This window comes from Loxodonta africana, chromosome 2, assembly GCF_030014295.1.
Source record: "Loxodonta africana isolate mLoxAfr1 chromosome 2, mLoxAfr1.hap2, whole genome shotgun sequence".
Taxonomy (NCBI): Eukaryota; Metazoa; Chordata; class Mammalia; order Proboscidea; family Elephantidae; genus Loxodonta; species Loxodonta africana.
The window spans coordinates 111,071,697-111,089,337 of NC_087343.1; the positions used below are offsets into that span (position 1 = coordinate 111,071,697).

General features: G+C 34.0%; 1 protein-coding gene across 17 annotated transcripts in view; it reads left to right on the forward strand.

Moving 5' to 3' along the window:
- PPIP5K2 (diphosphoinositol pentakisphosphate kinase 2) overlaps nucleotides 1–17,641 on the forward strand; it is a 79,337-nt gene that overhangs the window by 25,772 nt on the left and 35,924 nt on the right. For 13 of the 17 annotated variants that reach the window (XM_064274536.1, XM_064274540.1, XM_064274545.1 and 10 more), the window contains exons 15-21: nucleotides 1,776–1,901; nucleotides 2,044–2,165; nucleotides 2,639–2,821; nucleotides 6,794–6,935; nucleotides 8,445–8,668; nucleotides 13,275–13,402; nucleotides 14,198–14,312. In XM_064274536.1, coding sequence (XP_064130606.1) covers nucleotides 1,776–1,901; nucleotides 2,044–2,165; nucleotides 2,639–2,821; nucleotides 6,794–6,935; nucleotides 8,445–8,668; nucleotides 13,275–13,402; nucleotides 14,198–14,312 — 1,040 coding nt within the window. The remainder of the gene's footprint in view (nucleotides 1–1,775; nucleotides 1,902–2,043; nucleotides 2,166–2,638; nucleotides 2,822–6,793; nucleotides 6,936–8,444; nucleotides 8,669–13,274; nucleotides 13,403–14,197; nucleotides 14,313–17,641) is intronic. The other 4 variants (XM_064274542.1, XM_064274555.1, XM_064274586.1 and 1 more) reach the window with 1 other exon arrangement.

Consider the following 17,641-nt stretch of genomic DNA (forward strand, 5'->3'; position numbering starts at 1 on the left):
TCATGGGCGTTGACTGTGGAGCTTACAGACTAAGATAGACTAGGAAAAAGTACCTGGTGATCTACTTCTAAAAGAATTTGGCCAGTAAAAATCTCATGAATAGCAGTGGAAGTAAGGGATAGATTTTATTATTTCAAGAGCTGCTTAGGACTTCCTTTTCACTCTGGGTCGTTTCAGAAAGCTTATTTATTTCTCAATATTATTTAATGTCCCTCTTTCTTCCTCTTTGGATAAATGAGGACAGAGTAAACAGGAAAGCTCGAGAAGTATAAAAAAACTGTTTAAAAAAACATATAATCAGCATGTTACAAAAATAAATTGATATTTTCCTCCACCCAATATACCAGAATAAGAATTTAAATATGATTGATCTCCTAAGAGCAGTCAGCACCAAAGTGCATAAATTCATTTACATTTCAAAAGAAAAATGGGCAAGAATCTCATGAGACCATTTTTTGGAGAAATGCAGATGGCCAGTAATAACGAAATATCAATCTTTTGCCTATCACACTGGCAAAGTGTTTTCTTTTTAAAAAAACTGGTAGTACAAAATGCTGATGAAAATTCAGTATGACAGGATTTTCCTGATACGTTTACTGATAGTATAAGTTGACACAACTTTTTGGAAAGTAATTTGTCAAAAACTTAAAAAATGTTCATATGCTTTTACCTTAATTCTACTTCTAAGAAGTAATCAGATATTCAGGGAAGGATTGATTGATAAGGATATTGCCAATAGCATTATCTATAGTAGCAGAAATGAAGTAATGATTATCTTAAAGGCAAACACAATTCCAATGTGTTAATCTTTATTTTAAAATTTGACATGTTGCTCTGTTGTTATACTTGGTGATTAATTTCCTATATTTAATGATTATGAGCAGAAGCATTCTATAAATAAATAAATAAAATAAAAAGCCAGCAAATTAATGGTCCTAACATAAATTAATACTGACATTCATGGTAAAGCTCATAAAACCATTAAGTAACACCAGGGGAAAGGGTGATTTTTCTGTCAGTTTTAATAAATTTTCCTTAAGTTCTTTTGGCATTTATAATGCTGCTTCTTTAATTGCCTTTCTTTCCATAACCCAACAGAGATCTTGAGGACATGATCAAAGGTCAAAATTAAGTACAGAAACCCATTCACTTATGATGTCTTTTCCACGTCTTCAAAAATACTCTGGTTTAGAACACAGTGATTCTACAATTCCAGATTTAAAAACTGTTCTATATTTCCTCTACTTATCACCCGGAAAATTTAAATCAAAATATGTATTAGGCTCTCTCTTCGCACATTTTCCTAAAAATCATGCAAATCACTGATTCCCATTCATAAAAACACATGAATCTTCACCTCAGCTAACATAATACCTTTTATGTGATAGCACTGTAGAAGGCCCTTAGGATAAAGACAGAAGACCTGGATCCTTCATCTGTCATAGTGTATGTAGCTCAATTAATTAAATACACTGAACAAGCCGATGTGAGAACAGGGAAGGGAAAAGCAATCTTTTCTTCGGAAAATTGGGAGCACACCTTCTCCCAAAAGTTTGAAAGAGATTTTGAAATTTTAGCAGGACTTTAACAGATGGAACGAGAGGTATTCCTGTCAGAAGCAGCAGCCTACAAAGATAGGTGTATTTAAATAACAAAATAATTTACATATGGTCCATATTCCACTGCAGAAGAGAGTACGGAAAGAAAATCTTGAAACATGGGTTTAAAAAAAAAACAAACTTGACATATGTTTTATCCATTAATATGTATCCTAGACAGCCGAAGAGAAGAGCCATCCTTACTTTTGGTTCTAAAATGGGGAGGAGAACTAACCCCTGCAGGCAGGGTTCAGGCCGAAGAACTTGGAAGAGCTTTCAGGTGCATGTATCCTGGAGGTCAAGGTAAATCTTGGAATTTCTTTAATTTGGTTAAATTTATACCTTGTATTTTCAAATTCTCATTTACTTGGCAATGTTATTAAATATTTACAGAAGTACGATGAGAAAAAAATATAGCTTAAGTGATTTGAGGATTTATTTTCAGGAGATTATGCAGGATTCCCTGGTTGTGGTTTACTTAGATTACATAGTACCTACCGACATGACCTTAAAATATATGCATCTGATGAGGGACGAGTCCAGATGACTGCAGCTGCTTTTGCAAAGGTATAAATATTTTTTAGATTTACTAGAATTTTTGTTTAAAGTTGCCTTTTAAAGATTTTTGCTAAGGCAGTATTAATTAAAAAATTCCAAATATTTAAAAATTCCAAATTTGGAAATTCCAACTAAAGCACTCAAATGGCAGTGATAAACTATATTATCATTATTAATTATTAACAAAGTTTACTTATAAAACTCCGCATGTAACAAAATGATTACTATGATACCAGAAACCAGAACCGAACCTGTTGCTGTCGAGTCAATGCCGACTCATAGCAACTCTATAGGACAGAGTAGAACTGCCCGATAGGGTTTCTAAGGAACGCCTGGTGGATTCGAACTGCTGACCTTTTGGTTAGCAGCCATAGTTCTTAACCACTGTGCCACCAGGGCTTCCAAATTATTATTAGTATGATGATACTTTCTATTATTTTACATATTAATTTTTTTATCTGTTGGATTTATTTAATGTTTAGGGGCTATTAGCTTTAGAAGGAGAGCTTACACCTATTCTGGTTCAGATGGTAAAAAGTGCAAATATGAATGGTCTCTTGGATAGTGATAGTGACTCTTTGAGCAGTTGTCAGCAACGTGTGAAAGCAAGACTTCATGAAATACTGCAGAAAGACAGAGATTTTACTGCTGAAGATTATGAAAAGGTAGGTCTTGTCAAACTCTCCTTCTACATTGTGCATTACTACGTGTACTATGTGCATAAAACATAATTGTCAAGCTTTTTTGTTTTATAAAGCAAACACTCATATAAACACCACCTAGCGAGAACATTAGAGCAACCCTGATGGCCCTACATGCCCTTCCCAATTGCAACTCCTTTCATAAAAAAAAATAGTTCTGTGACTTTTTATGTTGTTCTTTATTTCAGTCTTTTATCCAGAATACTTATTTGGATAAATATGTGTCCCTAAACACCATAGTCTTATTTTTGGCAGTTTTTTAAAACTTTATATCCAGTGAAACCTGTGAGAGCCTTTACTCAGGAAAGTGTCTTCTTTCTCCGGGTCTCACAAATTTTTTGCCACTTTTTTTTTTTTTTTACCATTTTTCTATCATTCTCTATTACTGGACAATATTCGAGTTTTCCTTCTCTTACACAGGTTTGTGTTTTTGCAAGTTTTAGTATAATAGAATGATACAGTGTTTTCTTTCATGTCTAGTTGCCTTTGTTCAACATTATGTTTGTAAATTTCATCAGTATTGTTGAGTATTGCCGTTGTTAATTAATTTTCATTCCTGTGTAGTTGTAGTCTACTTCAAGGGTTGGCAAACTTTTTCTGTGAAAGACCAGATAGTAAATATTTTATGCTTTGCCTAACATAGGACCTCTATTGCATTTTTTTTTTTAACCACCCTTTAAAAAAAGAAAAGTCATTCTGAGCTAAGGCAGTGCTGCAGGTCACATTTGGCCTGCAGGCTGTAGTTTGTTGAGCCACGTTCTATTTATTATTATTTTTTTTTTTATTGTGTTTTAGATGAAGGTTTACAGAACAAACTAGTTTCTCATGAAACAGTTAGTACACACATTGTTCTGTGACATCGGTTAACAACCCCACGACATGTCAACGCTCTCCCTTCTCAGCCCTGGGTTCCCTATTACCAACTTTCCTGTTTCCTCCTGCCTTCCAGTCCCTGCCCCAGGGCTGCTGCGCCCATTTAGTCTTGTTTTGTTCCATGGGCCTGTTCAATCTTTGGCTGAAGGGTGAGCCTCAAGAATGACCTCATTACTGAGCTGAAAGTGTGTCGGGGGGCCATATTATCAGGGTTTCTCCAGTCTCTGTGAGGCCAACAAGTCTGGTCTTTTCTTTTTGAGTTAGAGTTTTGTTTTACATTTTTCTCTAGCTCTGTCTGCGACCCTCTATTGTGATCCCTGCCTGAGCAGTCAGTGGTGGTAGCCAGGTACTATCTAGTTGTACTAGACTCAGTCTGGTGGAGGCTGTGGTAGATGTGGTCCATTAGTCCTTTGGACCAATCTTACCCTTGTATCTTCAGTTTTTTTCCTTTGAGCCACGTTCTATTTAACGAAGAATATACTACAGTTTATGCTTTCTACTATTATGAGTAGTATTTCTACTTTTATGAGTAATGCTGCTATGGATACCCTTGTATGCCTCCTGGTATATATGATCATGTGTATGCTTATGTTCAATATTAGTATATAATACTAAATTGCCTTCCAAATTAATTGAACCAGTTTACACTCCCACTAGAAGTCTGTAATTCTTATTGCTCCACACAGTCTCCATTCTTGGTATATCTAAAACTATTCAGTTTTGGCCATTCTGATGGATGTACAGTGGTACCTCACTTGGGGTTTTAATATTTATTGACCATTTAGACATCCTCTTTCATGAGGCATCTCTTCAAGTCTCTTGTCTTTTTTTTTTTTTTCTACTAGTGGTGTATGTCTTTCTTTTTGATGGGTAGAAAGCTCTTTGTCTATTCTGGATATGAGCTACTTGCAAACTGTTGGGATTTTGATTTAGATTGCATTAAATCTATAGATTGGTTTGCAAGAATTTACATCATTTTACCTAGTCTTTCAATCTGTGAATATAGTATAGCCCATCATTTATATTCTTTAATCTCTCAGAATAAGGAAATTGCATTTTGTTTCTATTTTGCTAAGAATTTTTATTGTGAAAAGTCACTGAATTTTATCGTTTTCCAAAAGTTTTGGAAGGTGTCATGTTTTTTTTTATCTTCTGGCCTCCTTGTTGTTTTCTTTGAGAAGTCAGCTGTTAGTCTTATTGTTGTGTCTTTGAAGATAAGTCTGTTTTTTTTTTTGTTTTCATTTTTACTCCTTCTGGCTACTTTTAACATTTGTCTTCAGTTTTCTGCTGTTTTTCTATTCTGTGTCCAGATGTGGATTTAAATATTTCCTCTGTTCTATTCTTCTGGAACTCCAAATATATGTATGTTAGAGTCCATCACTTTCTCTTGTCTTATCCTTTCTTTGATTTTTTTCATCCTTTTATCTCTGTGCCTTATTCTGGGTATTCTAACCTGTATTCCAGTTCACTAAATTATCTTTGACCGTATCTAATCTGTTTTAAATTTAGCTTTTTTCAATAGTAGAATTTCTGTTTACTTAAAAAAAACTGTCATTTTCTTAGTTTGTAGTTCTTTGCTAATTTTTAATGTTTTACCTTAAACATAGTAAGTCTCCTTATTTTGAATTTTTCCCTGATAATTCTAATATCTAGAGTTCCTTTGGTTGTGTTTCTTTTGTCTGTTCTGCTGATTGGCATTCATGATGTCTTCTCGTGTACCTGAATATGTTTGTTTCTGAATGTTTTATTTGTAGTAATGATTTCAGCTTTAGATTTTGTTTTTGCAGTATGGATTTTGTTTTTACCTGTTATAGGAACTTCTGGTTATAGTGAGCTGTGGACATAGCAATCTGAGATTACCTTAATCCAGTTTCAGAAACTGAAGTTTTTCTGGGCCAACCAGATGACTTTAACCTGGCTTGCAGTTTCTTGGTGGGTTGATTTGCTTCTGACTCACCATCACTTTTTTGAAATTACCACAGCACTCCTTTGGGGTACCCTGGACTCCAGTTTTGTTCCTTTAGCCAGGAAAGGCTGCTAAAGCTCAACTCAGTTTCTCAGCTGTCTCTTCACAGTCATTAGATGTCCCCAGTGCAGAATAGCTTCAAATGTCAGGCTCACTGTGAATCACTGACCTATATAAGTTTTGGTTCCAGAATTCTTTACTACTTCGTTAGCTGTCAGATGTCTTAAAGCAGAAGTATAGAAGTTGTTTTTCAGGGAGTTCTACTTAACTTCACTAGTATTGTTGATCCAAACCACCTAATTCACCATAACCAGAAGTGGAACTTCACTTTCTATTTTTTATATTTGTAGAAACTTACATGGTGGTGGTAAATAAACTTGCCCAGCTAAGCATTAGAACTGAAATGCAGAACCTTTTAGTCTTTCTTCCTTGTCTTGTGCAAGTTTATTGATGGCTTTTGTTCACTTGGAAATGCAGCTTGTGCTCATCACAGAGGCAGAATGCCATAGTGGTTAAGAGCACCAACCCTGCAGCCAGGCTACCTGTGTTTGAATCCCATTCCTTCACATACTCGTGTGTAAAGAATACAAATGCATTCTTTACAAAAATGGTACCAGGAAAAGCATACTGTTTTACAACCTGATTTTTTCCTTCACTTAGCATGGTTTGATTTTAGGCAAGTTGCTTAACCTCAGTTAAGCAATGTCATCTAGAAAAGATTGATTATAATAGAGTCTCTGGATTACTACATTATATGTAATGTACTACATATCATGTGAAAGGAGTAAAACCATATTTACTTCTTTACATGTGTTAATCAAGTCAGCAAATTGTCATCAAATCTCATTGTAAGTTAGAGTATTTTGCTAAATTTCTGTATAGATGATCTAATCATAGCTAAAGTTTACTATTTTTTATCATGAAATTCAGAGGTTTTTACTTCCTGCTTGATTATATTACTGTATTTTAGGGCTTCTCTTAATGTGGTATGGAATTATTCCCCAGCTACTAAAAAATTTTATGTGGTAGTATATTTATTATTCTCTTGGGCATGTAGCCATAACCGGATATAAAGTATATGCTTTACTCATTTGTAGCTTACTCCATCTGGAAGCATTTCTCTTATCAAATCAATGCATTTAATTAAAAATCCTGTGAAGACCTGTGACAAAGTTTATTCCTTGATTCAAAGTTTGACTTCTCAAATCAGACATCGAATGGAAGATCCGAAGTCTTCAGGTAAATATTATGTTTTTTAGAGCCTAAAACATATAAAAATTACTACCTGGTTACTTATAAGCATTTTTAAATAAAATACACCAGTCTTCTTCTTTTAAGAAATCCACCCTCTCTCTTAAAATCTAAGTATAGTGTAAGTTAATATGTATCCAGCAAAAGAACAATAAGCTATAGTTGCTTTTATCCATGACCGCATGTAGGTGACAATAAAAGGTTTTCATTTGAATCTTTACTTATATAGCATTGCCATATAGTTAAACAGTAAATAGATAATAAGGACTAAGCAATAAGAAGGTGATTTGGGCTCTGACTCTAAGAGTAGCTTGGTTAATAACCAGGCAACTTTAGCATCTTATGTTTCTTGCCTTCAAGAGTGGAACATTTGAGTTGTTTAATTTTTAAGGTTCCTTTCAGTTATAGGGTTGCTATGAGTCAGAATCGACTCATCAGCAATGGGTTCAGTTACAGTAGTTTGCCTTATCTGTTAGTAATGAGAATCTTATAAAAATGAAGGCATTTAAAAAATCACAATCTATCTATAGAGTAATCCTGATCAAAAGGTTGGGGGGTGGGGCGCACTGGACCAGAACTTCAGATTTGCATGTAATCCAGATCTTCTTGAGCTACTGAGGCTGGATAAACCCCCAGAATTATTGCGCAGAGATTATCCGTTTAAACCTTAAACCAAAAACACTTCCTGAAGTCTTCTTTAAACCAAATAACAGTTTAGCTTAATTAGTGTAGAATGTCTGCCATGAACAGAAGAGCTATCTATATGGGATGATGTTGACAATGACAACTCAAAAGTTTACATAGGAAGCTTAGGTGGCAGTGAGTTTACATCAATGAGGGAGGAATAGTTCAGAGTATGAGGGTGAGAATGGTTGTACAATTTGAAGAATGTAATCAGTGTTGCTGAATGTGCATGTAGAAATTGTTGAATTGTGTACGCTTTGCTCTGTATATTTTCAACAATAATAATAAAAATTAGAATCTAAAATATATTAGCTTTAAGGGATTTTGTTATAAATGTACTTTTCTTTTTAATATTATCTATTTAATATTTTTAATATTACTTAAGTCTTTAACCCAAGTATTTATACCTTTGCCCAAGTTTATAAAATATGTGGTTGCTAATAATATTTTTTGTTGTAATAATATATGTAGGAGCCCTGGTGGCATAGTGGTTAAGTGCTCAGATTCTAACTGAAGGGTTGGTGGTTTGAACCCATCAGCAGTTCCCCAGGAGAAAGGACCTGGCAATCTGCACCAATAAAGATTATAGCCTAGGAAAATTTATGGGACAGTTCTACTCTGTCATATGGGGTCTCTATGAGTGGGAATTGACTCGACGGCACACAACAACACAGCAATAGTATATGTACATACTACAGTAGCATTTCCTAATATGATATAATTTTGACTAGCATTTTAAAAGATTTTTAATCATCAAAAATTTATATGAATCAGATTTTTAAGTTGAATGTATTAAAAATGTTGTTATTTTAGATATTCAGCTTTACCATAGTGAGACATTAGAGCTTATGCTACGCCGATGGTCCAAGTTGGAAAAAGACTTTAAAACAAAGAATGGAAGATATGACATTAGTAAAATCCCTGACATATATGACTGTATAAAATATGATGTCCAGCATAATGGTTCCTTGAAATTAGAAAACACAATGGAATTATATAGACTTTCAAAGGCATTAGCAGATATTGTTATCCCTCAGGTAAGTAATTCTTAATTTTCTTTCAGTGTTGTATAAGTAGATCCTTTTTAAGTGTCTATCACTGGACGAAAGATAGTTGGTTTTTATGTCCTCATAACTTTAAAAAGGAAAGCAAGTAATCATAAATAGATATTTTAAACTTTTTGTTACATTAAATTATTTAGTTTGCTAACAGTTTGATTGTAGAAACTTTTTTTTTAAATGAAAGAATTCATGTTCCTAAAGACCAATAACATACTAACAAACAAAACAACTGAAAACAGCATAGCATAAATCACTTAAGTATATGTTGGCACCTGTTTTGCACCTACCTACTCTACCTACTCTAAAAATATTTTTTAATTTTTTTTACTCTATGCTGTGGAAATGTGTGCGGGAGGAGGAGATAAAGGTAGTTGTGGCCCTATATAAAAAATTTCATGAGTCTAGCTACATTATGTGAAAGTATTTGGGAAATGATCTTTGGAGGTCAAGATATCAATAGTTGTTGGAGAGGGGGCACACTGGCTTTTTCCATTACAGAAGAAGAAAAATAAATATGAAACTGGAATTCAGATAACCGAAATGCAATTATGCACAGAATCCGATTGATAATAAAGGAGACAGTAATGAAACAACGTAAGATCAGGGATATGTTAAAAGAAAAAATTTCCTGATGTCATATTGGAACCTTCTTTCAGCTGAATTACAAAAAGATGATTTGGTTATTGTAAAAGGAAAATCAGAGTGAATCAGACATTCCAACTGTGAACCAAAATAAAAAAATCAGGAAAAAATGATATGTATGTGGAAGATGAAGATTATGAACTAAAATAGCTTTTTGTACCCTTATAAATGCCATCTAAAAAAATGGTTAAAATATGTCAATGTCCAGATATTTACAGAAAGTCCAGGAGTGCCTACCAACTTTGAAAAACTAAGAATTTAGACAGTGGGAAACCAACCTACAAGCATTTGTGTACGTGTTAAAGATAAGCTTATTCCTTCAGCCCGAAAGAGTAACTGTATATTTATTTGATCAGGTATATAATACAAGACAGGTATGATGTAAGAATCGGTGATTTACAAACATGAATCCTTTTTAAAGGGGAGGATAAAAATATCTCAAACTTAGTAATATGCCTGCGCCTCACTTTAAGAAGCACTGACTGAAAAAACAAGGACCTTTATAAAAGTGTTGTAACTAAGAAGAACACCAAAGATTAGTATTGTCAGGCAAGATTTGACCCATCATTTGTATCTTTTAAAGCAAGTCTTTATAATTAGCTGTTCTCAATATCTATTACAGTGATTCTCTTTTGATGTAGTTAGGTAAGATTTTTCACAACAGTTTGAGAAGTTATTTGAAGACTCCTTTAGAATTATTTTCCTGAGTTAAATAATTTATCTTTAAGATCTTAGGACTCTTTAGACAAAATTATGCCCAGTCTTCCAGGAATCATAAAACCATAACTAACTTTAAAAGCTGAGGTCTTTATGTAAGCTTTCCTGGTGTTCTGAGATTATTTTATAAGTTGAGAAGAGGACAACTTGAGGATTACCTCCCTATTTAAGTTGACAGTTCTTATTATGACAGAAACTTGGAATTTCTTCTTGTGATACGGTATTGAATTCAGTTCAATAAATATATTATTTTGTTACTTTCATTTTCATAAATCCAAAGGTCCTAGATAAAATGGAGACATTTTTAATGATTGAAAAAAATCACTAAAATTTATAAACATGTTTAAAGTAATTGTAATATGGTTTGTAACAGAAAAAAATGAAAATTTTGTATACGTCATTGTTAAGTAAAAGAGGATATTCCAAGCTTAAAGACTTGATGACTCAGTCAAATAATGTATATTTTTAACTTGTTTAGAATATAATTTAGATTAACAGGAATTGCTGGATCTGTGTGAGAAAAATGTATATATGTTCTGGTGTACTTCAGAGTGTTGATATGCTTCTAAAAAATCTGTTTCCACTTTTACCATTAAATCAATAAATTTTTATATCTATGCTTATATGAATTAAGTAATACCAGTCATATCTAAGTTTAAGTATGATAACCATGGTCTATGCTTGTTATTTTAATAGTTAAGCTATGACATGTTTTACGCTGCAATAGAGTCAGCATTTCACTTTTTAACCTTTTTCAATCCTCAGAAAATTGTGGCCAGGGTTCAAAATGATGCTTTAAAATAGTCATCATTGTATTGTGGTAGATAGACGAACATCCGAAGACTGAATTTGGTATTAAAATTTTCTTTTGAGGCGACACATGTTTATTGAAGTTTGAAGATAATTTCTTTGGTTATCTATAAATTATGAAACTCTGAGGTTTCTTTATAATAGCATTTGCCATATAAAGTCTGTTAACACAATTCATTAAATATCACCACGTAGAAAACCTTTAAATAGCCTCATCTATTTTAATTAGTTCTGTTTATCACAGAAATATTGTAACTACATATGAGAACTTTGATATCTAACAATGATTTAGAGCTAGTTAGTGGTGGCAGATGAGCGAAATATATCACTGGGTTGAAGGGAAAAGTTTCTTACAGAAGTAATGTATCTTTGTTGTGAAACAGGATAATGTGGACATAGCAAAAGAAAACATTACTATAGTACTAACTAGGGATAAACCTGGTTGATTTTATTCTTTACAAAAATGTAATAAGGAAAACATAGTATTTTACAGCCTGGTTTTCTTCCTTCATTTAGCATCAAGAGCATCTTTCCACATTACTAAAACTATGTGTACATCGTTATTCCTAAGGACTGAATGGTGCGAATGTATAATAATTTATTTAGCAAATTTCTGGGATTTAGAAACCCGGATTCTTTTCTTTGTTTTTTTTTTTAAACTGTTTTTGCACTTACATCTTTGCATGTACTCTAGACTATTTCTGTAGCTTCAGGAAATTTTTACCAGTTTTCATCCAGACCAGCAGTGTATGCCAATTCTTATTTCCTCTCACCAGATTGTTAATAACAGATTTGTTAAGATTTTTTTCCCCTGATTATTTTTTAACTTACTGAGGCATAATCAGCATGTAGCAGTATCCACCAGTTTTAAATGTATGTTTCAAGGAGTTTTTTTTTTTTCCTTCATTGAACTCTGATAAGCATATGTACCCATATAAATACAAGTAAAAGTAAAATAAAGAACATTTTCATAGCTCCAAAACGGCCCTTTTGACCCCTTTCTTTAAATCTCCTCACTTGTGGCCCCAGGTAACTACTTCTATGTTTTGTTTTTTTTTTTGATGTGGTAAAATATATATGAAATAAAGTTTGCCATTTTAACTATTTTTAAATGTACAATTCATTAATGTTGATTACATTCACAATGTTGTACAACCTTCACCACTGTTTACTTCCAAAACTTTGCAGCACCCCAAACAGAAATTCTATACCCGCTAAGCAATAATTCCCTATTCCCTTTCCTCCCCCAACCCCTGAAAACCTTAATCTTCTTTATAGTCTCTATGAATTTGCTTATTCTAGATATTTCGTGTATGTAGAAACATATGATGTTTGTCCTTTTGTGTCTGGTTTATTTCACTTCGCGTAATTCCCTGATGATTTTTTTAATCCCAACATTTTTCTTCCGTTTACACATACATCCATAATAACATATATATCCTTTTTGCACACTTAGCAGTTGTCTGACATTGGTAAGACTATTGGAACAACTTGCTCTGATTGGGAAAGTAAGCTTTAGTTTAAATTAAATGGCCCCAAGAAGTTTCATTTTCAAAGGGTCTTCTACGAGATCAATCTGTAATCAAACAACATTTTCTTTATTAGGCAGATTTGAGATCTGTTATCCATACTGACGTTTTGCCATCTGAATCTTTATGGAGATACCTGATATCGGGAGGTAGTCTTTATTTCAAGTATCCTGTAAGGAACTTTACCTCATGGTGCAATGGTTAGCAACTGCCTAAGAGAAAGGTTGGCGATTCAGACCTATCCAGTGGCTCCAGGGGAGAAAGACTTGGCAATCTACTCCCGTAGAGATTACAGCCTAGAAAACCCTGTGGGGGCAGTTCTGCTCTCTCACATGGGATCACTGTAAGTTGAAATCGACTCGACGGCACCTAATTTTACAGCATTTTTGCACACCACTAGTTAAAACTTTTAAATGTATTGGCCAAAGACTTTCGAAGAATTTATTAGCCTTTTTAATCTTTGACATTTGTGTAGACAAAAATCTCGTGGCTTTAATTCATATTTAAAAATATATTTATTAACTATTTATATAAATATTTTTATATATTTATTGATGAAATATATGAATATATTCTGTACCTTAGTGTTTGTGGGCTTAGTCCATCTTTCTTGTAGGGTTGTTTTTGCACTTAAAACCTCTGGTTTGGGTTGAACTAATATTCACAAAGACTGTATTCATCCTCTTCTCTTCAGAAATTACTTGCTTTTTCAGTTCCACCACAAAAATCCTTCCAGTTATACTTAGTATTTTTGGGAATGGTGTGTGTGTGTGTGTGTATACATACATTTTTTTTTTTCATGCTATAATTTTGTAAGTCAAGGGTGCATTTGTTGGAGATTTTTGTCATTATACCCTATTTCTAATATGTATTTTTCTGCTCAGGAATATGGCATAACTAAAGCTGAAAAACTGGAGATTGCCAAAGGCTATTGTACTCCTCTAGTTAGAAAAATTCGTTCTGACCTTCAGAGGACACAAGATGATGACACTGTAAATAAACTCCATCCCGTGTAAGAAACTGTACTGGTTATTTACATCTGTGGGCATGTGCTTTTGCATACTTCAAATCTAAATTAGCTCTTTAATGTTCCTGTGAAGGAGTTGGTATGTCAGGAGTTTGACAATATGGCACACTGGAGAAGTAAGAATCAGCTAGGGTGGCATAAACAGTTAAGCCCTCAACTACTAGCTGAAAGATTGGCAGCTCAAACCCACCCAGCGGCACCTGGGAAGACAACAGACCTGGCGATCTGCTTCCAAAAAGTCACAGCATTGAAAACCCTATGAAGCAGTTCTGTTCTGTACACATGGAGTTGCCATGACTCAGAATCAACTCAACAGCAACTAACAATAATAACAACAGGCATTCCTATTAGTTAGCTTCCGAACACTTTTTGGCTCCAAACTGGAGAAAAACTGAGGAGAAAGGGGAAAAAAGGCTATGTGTCATCAGCTAAGCTGTATGCCATTCAGCAGCGTAAACATCTTTGAGCTTCTTCAGGGCTGTGACCTCTGTCATTGCTAATAAAAATAGGGAAGCTTAAATGACCTATTTACAGTGAACTTGATTAACATTACTGGTAAATCTGTTCTTTGACTAATCTCAGAAGTCCCAGCTAGTTTCAGTTAGCTTCATATTAGAGGAATAACTACTAAGATAGTTCGTCAGTTGTAGTTAGAAGACTGATAGATTTACTTATTATGGTCTTTTACTTCTAATAGGAATAGATTTTATGTTACAAAATGATTTCAATACTTAACTAACTTTATAGTTATGTTCTAACACTATCTGCTTGTGACTTTAGGTATTCCAGAGGTGTTCTGTCCCCTGATCGTCATGTTCGTACTAGATTATATTTCACCAGTGAAAGTCATGTTCACTCTTTACTCTCTATTCTTCGCTATGGTGCCTTATGCAATGTAAGTAGAATAAGTTATTCTGATATAATGAACAAATATATTGCCTTGAATTTGTGATCACATCACTAGCCCTGCTGTTGTTAATGTGAAATTTTTATAATTTATTATTAATTTTCATAATTGAACATAATTTTTCAAGTGTCTGCTGTATCCCAAGCACTGTGCTAGATGTTGGGGATAAAGACATGTTCTCTTCCCTTCAGAGAAAACTCATTTAAACAAATAATAATACAAAGTATTTTAGGTGCTGTTATATGCTGGTGGTAGTCAGATAAAGGGAAGCTGATGAATTTGAGTTATTTAGGTGGTAGAATTGATAGGACTTGGTGTATGACTGAGCATAGTGTGTGTTATCTACTGTTATAAGATAAATCATACCAAAACTTAACTGTCTTAAAACAACCCCAGTCATTCTGTTTTTATCTCTCATAGTTCAGAGGGTTGACTGGTTAGGCAATTTTCACTTAGGGTTCTCATGAACTTGTAGTCAGATAGTGGTTGGGGCTCTAATCATTTCAGAGGTTTTTTCTCATGTCTGATGCTTGATACGAGCTGTCAGCTGGTACCTCAGCTGGGTTGTTGATGAGAATATCCACATATGACCTCTTCATGTGACCTGCTTCTACATAGGCACCTGGCAGCCGTGTTCCAAGAATGAGTTTCCTAAGAGAAAAATACACAAGTGCATGACATTTTTATAACCTTGCTTCTCTAGTCACAATAGTGTCATTTCTGCTGAGCTCTATTGATTGAGACAGTTACAGAGTTCCATCCAGGAGGGGAAATATGCCCATAACCACTAGATGGATAGAGTGTCAGCATCACACTTTTAAAAGAGTACATGGGATTGGATATATTGTGGCAGCCATCTTTGGAAAGTATAGTTTACCACAACAATGCATATTCCTCCCACATGCAAAATTCACTTAATTCCACCCCTAAACCTCCTTGCTTCCCTGATCTTATCCTATTATAGCATCAGCCCAGAATCCAGGAGCTCATCTTCTAAATCAGGTCCAGATGTGGGTGAGCTTTCTTGGGTAAATCTCCTTGAGTGCTATACAAGACACTCAATGTGAAGTGCTCAGAGTACTAAATCTCAATCAAAAGACCTGCGAACTAAAGAAACCAGTTATCTGCTCCTCACACATGCAATGTACAGTGATGAAACAGGCATACGAAAGCCTGCTCAAAGAAGGAGAAAACAGAAGTTACACAACAGTGACTGGTCCATAAAAAAAAAAAGGTCCATAGCAGTTTTAAAATCTACCTAGGTACATGCTGCCAGTTCCTTAATTAGGGCTCTGTCATACTAGGGAGTTGTTTACAATGACTCTTGGCTTCATAGTTTGAGGTTTTGGTTGCTTCTTCTGGGTCATCCTTCTTTTTCCATGAATATAGCCCATATTTGCAGCTGAGTAGTTTTCTCAACCTCCTTCTTCCTCAAAGAAGTTTGTGAATCCAAAAGTCTGTTTTTTTTTTGTTTGTTTGTTTTTCAATTTAAGATGATGCAATTTAAAAAAAAAAACCTTGTGGACTTCTTGTGTATCAATTTATAATTTACTCCATTGAACAAAGTCACACCCATAAGTCTCTTAAGGATAAGCCTTTTCTATCCTGGTCTGGAAGACTTGCTCAAAAGATGTTTAGAAAATCTTTTTTTCTCTTTGAAAGGATTTGTGAGGCACCTCCTTAAATCTTTCTGAGGTCTTAAAGTCAATTTTGTATGATACTAAAATATCCACCCCTGCTCTTTTGGTTTCTATTTGCATGGAATATTTTTTCCATCTTTCACTTTCAACCTATTTGTATTTGGGGGCCTGAGATGATACGTTTCTTGTAGACAGTACGTAACTGTTTTTTTTGTTTTTTTTTTTTAAATTCATCCTGCCATTCTTTGTCTTTTGGTTGGAGGGTTTAATCTATTTACATTTCTGGAAGGACTTGTTCTGCCATTTTCTTTCTTGTTTTTTACGTATCTTATACTGTCTTTGTCTCTCATTTCCTCTAATACTGCAAGCATTTGTGTTTAGTTGGTATTTTGTAGTGAATTATTTTGATTCCCTTCTCCTTTCCTTTTGTGTATGTTTTTTAGATTTTTTTTTTAGATATTTCATAAAGAAAATATCCTTACGAGTGTTACCTTTAACATCTTACTAAACATAACAACCTGATTTAAATTGAAACCAACTTAAATTCAGTAACATGCAAAAACTCTGTCCCTATTCTATCCCCTGTATTTATGTTGTTATCACCAATTACATCTTTAGATATCATATGCCCTGTAACATAAATTTATAGTTTTTAAAATGCATTTGTCATTATTAAGCACAGAGGACATAACAATTAGAATGACCAACCAAAAGTATTTTAAACCTGATCCTTATACTTTCCCATGAAATTATCTTCAATGGAGACCTTTTTTTCTATGTATGGCTTTGAGTTACTGTCTAGTGCCCACTCTTTTCCATCTGAAGGACTCTCTTTAGTGTTTGTTGTAGAGTAGGCATAGTGGTAACAAATTCCCTCAGCTTTTGTTTATCTGAGACTCTCTTAATTTTCCTCTCATTCATGAAGGACAGTTTTGATGGATATAATATTCTTGCTTATTTTCTTTCAGCGCTTTAAATATGCCATTCCAGTGCTTCTGGCCTCCAAGATTTCTGAGGAGAAATTGACACTTAATCTCATTAGGAATTTTTATATCTGACAATTTGCTTGTTTTGCTGCTTTCATGATTCTGTCTTTAATTTTTGAGAGCAGGATGATAATGTACCTTGGTGTGAACCTTTTTTGGATTCATGCTATGTGGAGTTCATGGAGCTTCTTGAATTTGTAGACTTATGTCTTTGGAACATTTTCTACTATTCTTTCTGTCCCTTTTTTTTTTTCTCCTTCTGGCATTTCCATGATGTATTTGGTGGTTTGCGTTATGGTGTTTCACGTTTCTATTAAACTATGTTCAGCAGTCTTGATCCTTCCTCTTTGCTGTTCAGCCTTAATAATTTTGATCACTTTATCTTCTAATTTGCTGATTCTTTTTTCTGCCAGCTCAAATCTGCTGCCAGTCTTCTCCAGTGAGTTTTTCATTTCAGTTATGGTATCTTTCATCTCCTGTATTTCTGTTTGGTTTCTTTTTATAGTATCTATCTCTTTCTTTCTATTCTCATTTTGTTTATGCATGTTTTCCTGATTCTTTTTAGTTTGTCTGTTTTCCTGTAGTTCTTTGAGCATGCTTAATACTGCTATTTTAATTTTTCTAATCTGTCCATTTTTAGGGATTCCATAGAGGTAGTTTCTTTTTCTTCACCTTATTCTTTTGAATGGGT